At 59.3% G+C, this 9,904-nt stretch overlaps 1 protein-coding gene across 1 annotated transcript; it reads left to right on the top strand.

The window, feature by feature from the left end:
* IRF2BP1 (interferon regulatory factor 2 binding protein 1) lies at positions 264-4,462 on the top strand. The gene has a single exon (XM_018062637.1). It carries the CDS (start codon positions 2,294-2,296, stop codon positions 4,046-4,048), a length of 1,755 nt encoding a protein of 584 aa, XP_017918126.1. The 5' UTR covers positions 264-2,293; the 3' UTR covers positions 4,049-4,462.

Below are 9,904 nucleotides of genomic sequence, written 5' to 3'. Positions count from 1 at the left end.
TTGCCCATCACAGGTTGTCTTTGAAGTAACAGGAGCTTAAAAACAACTTTCATTTATGGTGCTCCTTTTCTATGCCAGGCTCCATGTTCAGCATTGATAGCAATGTGCATTTTTACCTGAAGGTACCCAATGAAAAGCCAGAGTCTCCATTTTTTCCTGAGAAGGTTTAGAGGCTTGCCCTAAATTTGTCAGGGCCCAATGCAGTTCACTGGTCTGGCTGGAACTCTTGAATCCCACTCTAATATTTACTAAAGAATAACCCAAAGATGATTTTACATGATACATAGATGGCGTTTTTAATGGCTTTATATGCACATAGTTTTATTTTGTAAAAATGAACCTAGTACTTAAAACCTGTAATTATGCACATAATACCGTGTTGGATAAGGCAGAAGTAAATAGCCTTTTTCCATAGGAGTTAACTTCAAGAAAAATGTTAATGATAACAGTGGTAAACAGAATTGTGCATCGAGACTGAAGTTTGGGTTAACAGAAACAGACCTGCTATGGCTGCAGCGGGATGGAGAGGGGAAGCAGGCACTCCCTGATTAGTCTGAAAACTGCTAATGAATGCAACCCTGGCAAGTTATTACGATACTTGGAGCACAACAGAGAGCCGGGCTTCCCTGGTGGCTCAGTGGTAAAGAAATCTGCCTGCCAATGAAGGAGATGTAGGTTCGATGCCTGCCTGGGTCAGGAAGGTTCCCTGGAGAAGGAAATAGCAACCCACTCCAGTCTTCATGCCTACTTCTTCGAGCAGCCTGGCGGCCTACAATCCATGGGGTAGCCAAAGAGTCAAACAAGGCTTAGCGACTGGAGAACAACAGACCCAGGCCTAGAGAAAAGAGGCTGATGTAGGTTAGAATCTGGAAACCTGTCTCTCCTCCACATGCCCCCTTCTCCAAGCATGCCCTGCAGCCTTCCATCGCCGGGAAGCACGAGGGTCCCAAAAGCCTGCTTTTGCCTATCAGGTAGTAAGCACTCAAGGTTGGAAAAACGAGGTCTGGTTCTCGCTCTCCACAGAAACTATGCCCCACTTCCAACTCTTGCTATCTCTGGCCTCATTTTCTCCTTCCAAATTAGTGAGCCGTCGAGGTCGAGAGCTCCTCTCAACCCGGCGCTCCGAAACCCCAGAAATTGAGGTGGGGGGTGGGTTGTGGACAGACAGCGGGAATCGTGAAGGCCTCAATCAACCTCTCAGGCGGCGGAAGTGCGTCGGTTTGTCGGCCCCGCGGAGCATTTCGGGGATTGTAGTGAAGTTCGGCGGGGTGCGCAGAAACTGACAGTGTAACCCTTTGGAGACCAGAGCGCGCCGGCTGAACTGGAACAGTTAGGGGCATTCGACCACTCCCTTTGGCAGATAAAGCAACTGACGCGGAGACCTTGAGGCTTCTCCTCTCTCCGGTTTTCGCTTGCCCCAGTCAAGAGTCTGATACCCAAGATTCTAGGCAAGACGAAGTGCCAAGTGGACAGCCCTACCCAACGCTTGAGTCGCCAGCTTCCTGTCCGCCCCCCTACCCTGAAACCTTCCAGTTAAGGCCCCTCCGCCCCCGTCCCACGAACTGCTGCCTTCGGTAACCGGTAGCCGGCCCACCTTTTGAAGGGCGGGGAACAATCTCAGAGAAGGCAAGACTTGCCTAAAGTTGCACAGCAAGTCGGAGTAGAAACCGGATGCCTGTCCACCTCCCGCAATTTCTGAATCCTCGGTGGCTCTCACCATCCGTATCACATCCTCGCCCCCAACCTTGGTCTCCAGCTGCTTGGAGCGACCAAACTCCCTCCCCCGCGGCGAGGAGTAATCACGGTTGCGCAGCGGCGAGGCAGCGAGCCCCAACCCTCCTGCAGCCTGCGGTCCCCTTTAAGAACAGGCCCCTGCGGGACTACGTTTCCCAGAAGGCTTTGCCTGTGCGTTATGTAACTTTCCCTGCGAAGCGGCCTCTGGGGCAGAAAGAGGCGGCGGCGGCTGCGGCGGCGGGAGAGGCGGGAGCCCGAGGCGGCGGCGCCCGCGGCCCATCGCGGGGCCCGAGCTGTGCGCCGCGGCCCGGATCCTGGACCCGGCGGGGGCGCCGACGTGCCTCTGCCAGTCTTTTCGAGGAGGCGGGAGTGAGGAAAAAGGCTTAGGGCCCAGGGGGCGGGGAAGGGGGGCCGGGCCTGGATCCACTGGGAGGCCGAGCGAAAGGCCTGGCCGTGGCTCGCGCGGTCCCGGGGACGCGAATCAAACGGCGGCGGCGCGGATTGAACGGCGGCGGCGGCGGGTGGAAGGCGAGAGCCCGAACGGGCGCGTGCGGGGGCTATGGCGTCCGTGCAGGCGTCCCGCCGCCAGTGGTGCTACCTGTGCGACCTGCCCAAGATGCCGTGGGCCATGGTGTGGGACTTCAGTGAAGCCGTGTGCCGCGGATGCGTGAACTTCGAGGGCGCGGATCGCATCGAGCTGCTCATTGATGCCGCCCGCCAGCTCAAGCGCAGCCACGTGCTCCCCGAGGGCCGTTCTCCGGGGCCCCCAGCCCTCAAACACCCGGCCACTAAGGACCTGGCTGCCGCCGCCGCACAGGGCCCTCAGTTGCCGCCTCCACAGGCCCAGCCCCAGCCGTCGGGGACAGGCGGCGCTGTCTCGGGCCAGGACCGCTATGACAGGGCCACATCGTCGGGCCGCCTCCCCCTGCCCTCGCCCGCCCTGGAGTACACCCTGGGGTCCCGCCTGGCCAATGGACTGGGCCGTGAAGAGGCTGTGGCGGAGGGGGCGCGAAGGGCCCTGCTTGGCTCCATGCCCGGCTTGGTGCCCCCCGGGCTGCTAGCAGCTGCGGTGTCTGGCCTGGGAAGCAGAGGGCTGACGCTGGCACCCGGCTTGAGTCCTGCCCGTCCAGCTTTTGGCTCCGATTTCGAGAAGGAGAAGCAACAGAGGAATGCGGACTGTCTGGCAGAACTGAACGAGGCCATGAGGGGCCGGGCAGAGGAATGGCACGGGCGCCCCAAAGCCGTGCGGGAACAACTGCTGGCGCTGTCCGCCTGCGCCCCTTTCAATGTCCGTTTCAAGAAGGATCACGGGCTGGTGGGACGTGTGTTCGCCTTCGATGCTACTGCCCGCCCACCAGGCTACGAGTTCGAGCTGAAGCTCTTCACCGAATACCCCTGTGGTTCTGGCAACGTGTACGCGGGAGTCCTGGCAGTTGCTCGCCAGATGTTTCATGATGCTCTGCGCGAGCCGGGCAAGGCGCTGGCCTCATCAGGCTTCAAGTACCTCGAATATGAACGCCGGCACGGCTCTGGGGAATGGCGCCAGCTGGGAGAGCTGCTAACGGATGGGGTCCGCAGCTTCCGCGAGCCAGCACCCGCCGAGGCCCTGCCCCAGCAGTATCCAGAGCCGGCCCCTGCAGCCCTCTGCGGCCCTCCCCCACGAGCCCCATCCCGGAATCTGGCTCCCACTCCACGCCGTCGCAAGGCCTCCCCTGAGCCCGAGGGCGAGGCAGCTGGGAAGATGACCACAGAGGAGCAGCAGCAGCGGCACTGGGTGGCACCCGGTGGCCCATTCTCCGCTGATACCCCTGGTGTGCCCTCCCCCATCGCCGCCCTGAAGAACGTAGCCGAGGCCCTGGGCCACTCCCCCAAGGACCCTGCCGGGAGTGGGGGCCCTGTGCGTGCCGGGGGTGCCAGCCCCGCCGCCTCCTCCACGGCCCCACCTCCAGCCCAGCATCGTCTAGTGGCCCGCAACGGTGAGGCAGAAGTGAGCCCCACAGCAGGGGCGGAAGCTGTTAGCGGGGGTGGTAGTGGCACCGGGGCGACCCCTGGGGCCCCCCTGTGCTGCACCCTCTGCCGGGAGCGTCTGGAAGACACCCACTTCGTCCAGTGCCCCTCAGTGCCCGGACATAAGTTTTGTTTCCCCTGCTCCCGCGAGTTCATCAAGGCTCAGGGCCCTGCTGGAGAGGTGTACTGCCCCAGCGGAGACAAGTGCCCGCTAGTGGGCTCCTCTGTCCCCTGGGCCTTCATGCAGGGAGAGATCGCCACCATCCTTGCTGGAGACATCAAGGTTAAGAAAGAACGGGACCCCTAGGCCACCACTGCCACCAGTCTACTGCCTATCCACCCCCGCCCCCCTCCACCCCTTGCCACCCACCGCTGCTGCGGATAAATTATTCCCTCCCCACCCAGGCCTGTGCCTCCCTCACCTGTGTACATACCCACTTCCTTATCCCAGATGGGTCCCCTGGGGTAGATGCATTGAGGGTGGGGGGAGAAAGCTGTCCGAGGGGGTGTTTGGGGTCCCCTGACCCCTCTGGTTTCCCTCTCCCCTCCTTGGCTTGGCTTTGCTGCTGCTTGTAGTTGAGGGAGAGGTGGCCCCCTCCTCCTTGAGAAGGGGCCTCCTGAAATCTCGCTCTTTATAAATGAAGCAAAAGCATTTTATTGCCCCCCCCCCATCTTACCCCCTTTCCCCCTTCAATAAACCGAAAGATGGGTTTTTTCCTTCTTGGTCCCTTAGTTGTGTGCGATGCTGCGCCCCCTTTGGGACTAAACTGAACCTGCAAGGGAGAGGACGTCGCGTTGTAGCCTCCAGGTGGCGCCCTTCACTCAGGTGGGCTCACCGGCTGTTTTTACAAAGGCTGGCGGAGCCTTCTAGTCATCAGCCCGTTTTCCAGATGCCAGAACTAAGGCTCACGCGGGGAGCCGGGTGGGGGAAGGGGATGGCTCTTGAATGGTAGCCACAGCCAAGCTCGGGAATTAGGTTTCCCGTCTGGCCCATCCCCGGAAGGTAGAGGACACAGTGCCCCCGAGGGGGAGTGGAAAGAGGCTTCCCAGAAGGGACGAGCTGTGAGTTCTTGCTGGGTAGGGAGAAAATTAGGCCAGATTGCTAGGGGGAACTGCGCGAGGACATTTACCTCCTGAAGTGCACTAAACAGGGTCCCTGGGAAGACGGTGACTGCTGCTCGCCTGCTGGTGCCCTGAACTGCACGCCCATCTCGAGATCGGCCTCAAGGGCGGCCTCCCTGAAACACCGTGACTGGCCGGGTGGAAGGCACTCCCCCCGCGGTCACCTCTGATGTGTGCGGCCTTGTCCCGCACCTGTCCCGGCAGGCTGATTATTAACCAGGACTTCCTGCTCGCTGGCGTCAGGGGGCGGGGCCTGAGCGGGCTGCAGAAAAGCAGGGGTTAAGGGGAGGGGGAGCCCCAAGAGCCCAACCTCCACCCCAGCGGCCTTCCCTACCCCACCCCCCGCCCCTCGCGCGACCCTGACGTGAAGATTCCGGGAAGGGGGGAAAGCGGGGTGCAAAGGCCAGCAGATGGCCAGAGAGATGGGGAGTGACTGTCCTGCCCACCCCCACCCCCCCTCACAGCCCTGTCAGACGGCTGTGAGGCCCTAGGTTGCCCCAGATGTCAGGAACCCAGCTGTTATATCACCCAACTCTGGAAGGCCTTAACGTCCCGACCCATCTTGGTTACCCAGGTGTCTCACCCACAAGTCCCAGCTCCCAAATATTAGGGACCCTGGGGCCTGGTCCTCTGTAGCTGGAGCACCCTCAGTTCTTGGTCTGAGGGGTCCCCTCCCTACCCCCAGCCACCAGGTCTCAGGTGTTCTGTCACCCCTGGCACTGCCAGCCTGGGCTCTGGGCAGGGCTGGGAAAACCACCCCTGATTAAATACACCAAGGCGATAAGCGTGGGGCAAGGGAGACGCTGGCTGGAGCTCCAAGCCTGAGCACCCCTTCTGGGCAATCTGTGGCCTCCCCTGACCCAGCTCTGCAGACCCAAGTATTGAGTGGCTCCCCCTGCCCCCAGCCTCAGAGTTAAGAGGACTCCAGACGCCAGGGCACTATGCCCCACTAGGGGCTAAAGACCTGTGGAGGACACCGGGTCCTTTAAGAACAGCTGGTGGGTGGGTGGGGGGCAGGGGAGTCACCCCCAGCCTGGCCGGTGTGTATTCTAGATAGAGGTTGGGTTAACTATTAACAGAGCCGACAGCCTGAACTGCGTGGGTGTGGGGGGCTGGATCAGCCCCTCTTCATTCAGGGCCAGGGTGGGGCCAGAGCCAAAAGGCTCTGGAGTGATTTGGGGATCAGTGAGTGGATGAAGAGGCTTCATGAAAGGAGAAACAGGGACACAGAGAGAGACCGAGGGAAAGATGGAGGCCACAGAGGTGATGAAGGAGCTGTAGAGACTGGCTCATTGAGAGAAGATAGAGACCCAGAGAGAAAAAAGGAGGGATCAATGAGAGACCCTCAGAGATGAGGGAGATGTAGAAACAGAGACAGACAAACATTCAGAAAAGAGAAATATCCCAACTGGTTAAGAGAGGCTGAGATACACTGAGGAAACCCCAACAAGAGAGAAAGGAGAGAGAAAAGACTGAGAGTCAAAAAGAGGACGATAAAGAGGGGAGCGGGAGCGGGGAGGCTGTGAAATCAGGAAAAGGAACAGGTTTGAACTAAAGAGTTAATGCATAAGAAGGGCAGGGCCGGGTCTTTCAGTCACTTGGTCCCTATATTAAGACCTGGCTCAGCCCTCACCTTCCATGTCTTAACTCTGCTGACATGTCCTCGAGGAAGCCCTCCTTGACTCTCAGTCTGTGTTAGGTGCCATTTCTGGGTTCCTGCTCCCCTATCCCAGCCTTGAGCATTCTAAATCTTAATAGAACTGCACTGCAAGCCCCATAAGGGCAGAATCAAGGCTGTCTCAGTTCCACCGAATCCCCAGTCTTGCCCAGCACTGGCTGTTTAAAGGATGGATAGATTAATGGATTTCTTCCCTTCAAGAAATGTTTATTCAGCACCCACTGTGTGACCAGCCCTGCTGTAGGTGCTGGGGATACAGCAGGGAACAGAAAGCCATCTCTGTTCTCATGCAGCTGACATTCAGGTGGGAGATACAGACCCATAAAATGTGGATCTCAGCTCCCGACCAGGGATCAAACTCACGCTCCCTGTGGTGGAGGTGCAGAGTCCTAACCACTGGACCTCCAGGGAAGTGCCAGGGATTGGTATTTTAAAAGGGGAGGCAGGGCTTTCTAAGATGACACTAAAAACTAAAGGAGGTGAGGGAGCAAGCCAGGAACACTCTGGGAGAATAGCATGTGCAAAGGCCCCGAGGTGGGCACCTGTGTGGTTCGCTCCAGAAGCAGCCAGGCAGTCAGTGCAGCTCTGGCAACAGGGAGAGACATACAACTGAGGTCAGCGGGATCATAGGGGCACATTGAGGGTCCTGTGGTCCACAGGAAGGACTTTGGATTTTCTTTTAATGGGAATAAGTAGAGGATTTCAAGCCCTGAGAGAAGAGATGAAGCAAATGAGACAGAAAAAGCAAAGAATCAGCTGAGATGGACAGCATCCTGTTCAGCTCTGTGTCCAGGGCTCAACAGAGGGCCTAGTATATATGCCCAGAGACAGTGTGTGCAGGAGGGAATAAGAGGCAGATTGACAGAGAAAAGAGTCAGAATGACATTAGCTGGATGGACAAACTCCCAGGGAGAAGCCAGGTTAAGAACCCAGGACGCCCAGGGACAGCAGACAGACAGACACAGACAGACAGACGACAGCCCAGCTGAGAAGTCCCATTCCTTCCAGAGGCCTCCCCACCCGGAAACCTTACCAGGAGCTGGAAAAATCCCCCAGTCGCCCCTGCCCGTCTTGCCCTGTGGCGTGCCCACTCACACCTCAGGCAGAGGAAGCTGGCAGGCCCCACAGGAACCTTTCTATGCGGGGGGAGTAAGGGCGGGCGGGCACAGGGACGAAGAGAGAGGAGTGGCGGGCGGGCGGGCAGGCAGCGGGCAGCGGCTACACAAAGGCCCCAGTGTCTGCCCCTCCTGCCCCTGGGTACAGATATAAATAATATGTACATATACCTTTATATATATATATCTACCAGTGGGCTGGGGTGGGAGGCTGGGGGCCACACAGTCCCCGCCTAAGGACCCTGGGAAAGGTCTGCTTCTGTGGGGTCTGGGGCCTCAGAGACAGTGACCAAGACTGAGCGGTTCCGGGTGAGGGGGGCTTACAAGGTTCGAGAGAAACAGGAAGAGACTGGCAGATCGTGGCCCCGAGTTAAAAACCAGGTGGCAGAGAGAGTCGGTGGGCTCAGAGACAGACCAGGAAAGGAGAGAAATCAGATTTCCCTGAGAAAAGACAGAAAGAGTCCAAGGTAGATGGGACAGAATGAAGACAAGGGTCATTCCAGAGAATGAACCACAGAGAAATGCAGGTGAGAGGAAGTGGGGACAGAAAGAAGCAGAGAAGCCAGCAGACAGCCAGGGAGCGACAAAAAGCAGGCAGGCAGGCAGGCAAAGGCCAAGGCTGGGGGCTTGGGAAGGTGGGGGACCATGGGTGGGGGAAAGGTCAGGGCACATCTCCAGTTTAGGGGTGCCGCCTGTGGGGCTCTGGGCCAGCCCAGTCCAGGGCAGGCTAAGGGGCAGGGAGCGGAGGTGAGGGAGGTGGCCCTTGCGTTCCGGATCTTGGTGTTTACCTGGGGCAGGCATTGCAAACAGGCGCCCAGCCTGGCCCATGGCAGGGCGAGGGTGGGATGGGCTGGGCCGAAGCTCTGGGCACCAGTGGGCCTGACACGCCCACCTGTGGCCTGGATGGTGAGTAAAACACACGGGACACCTGGGTAGATGGTGACACATAGGGGGACAGACACAGTGACACACCGGGACAGATATAGGCAGACCCAGAGCGTCCGAGACATAAACAGACCCACAGAAGCCAGTGACAGAGACACGCTGTAATAGACACGGTGACAGACACCGGGACACAGCAGCAGGCAAACACGGTGTTGAGCTTAGATGCGGCGACAAAACACAGAGACCGAGGACACAGTCAGACACGCTGCAGACAACGGCAGCGCGGGGACATGCGTGCAGACACCGCGACACAAACACCCACGGAAACCCAGCAACAAGACGCTGACGCTGAGACACACGGGCGCACACCACACACGCTCACACACTGACCACGCAGATCACGGAGTAACACGGAAGCCTGCAGACGCCATGACAGCGACACGCTGACACCAAGGGACACGCTGACGCTGACTCCCGGACTGCTGGCTTCTGGGGTGCCCCTCGGCGTCCGGCTGCGGGGTGTGAGCGGGGCTGAGCACGGGGGAGGGCTCGGGACCCCAGGGCCCCGCTGTGCTGCTCTTACCCCTCTAGAACAGCGCCCTGATTTAGGGCCCCGGCTCTGGGCCTGGGTTCAAGTTCTAGCTCCCCACTCACCACCTGTGTGACCTTGGACAACTTACTTCTTCATGCCTCAGTTTCCCCAGTAATAAAATGGGTGGTGGGAAGGACTGGCTCCATTAACTGCCAGGTGCTTCCACGATGCCAGACTCGTGGTGCGCCTTAGTAACTGTTGTTATTGTTCCGTTTCCTTCCTTCTTCACCATCATCATCTCACGTTTTCTGAGGCAGGTGGCTCTCTGCTCACAGCAGGGACCCTGCCTTGCCCTGTTTCCCCACCCACGGGCTCCTCCCTTGGACCACATCACCCACAGCCACAAGCCATACCCAGGTCCATCTGTCCCAGCCCAGGCTTCTCCGTGTCCCTGTGCTGTCCCTCCATCCCTGACCCCCAGCGTCTTCATGTCTGCCCTGTGTCCCATGTGTGACCGTGGTACTTTTCCATACTGGCCGCCCGCCGGCTGTCCCTGGGGTGGGGGTCACACCTGCCCACGCCGGCTGAGCCAGTGGCCACCAGACACCCTGACGGATGGCCCCACCCTCCCCCCAGGACCCTACAACAACACCCGCCCCTCCGGCCACCTGAGGTCCCCACTGGGGCGGCCTGAGGCCTGAGCCTGGGGACAGGAAGCCCCAGGCCTGGCCGCCCTGAAAGCCTCTTTCAGCCTGGGCCTCCTCCGGCCGCCACCGACTCCTCCTGCGGAATAATATTTGGGCTGTTGGCCGGGGGGCGGGGGCCAGATCC

This window comes from Capra hircus, chromosome 18 (genome assembly GCF_001704415.2).
Source record: "Capra hircus breed San Clemente chromosome 18, ASM170441v1, whole genome shotgun sequence".
NCBI classification, from domain to species: domain Eukaryota; kingdom Metazoa; phylum Chordata; class Mammalia; order Artiodactyla; family Bovidae; genus Capra; species Capra hircus.
The sequence above is the reverse complement of the archived record's forward strand: the minus strand, read 5'-3'. Positions and strand labels throughout refer to the sequence as shown.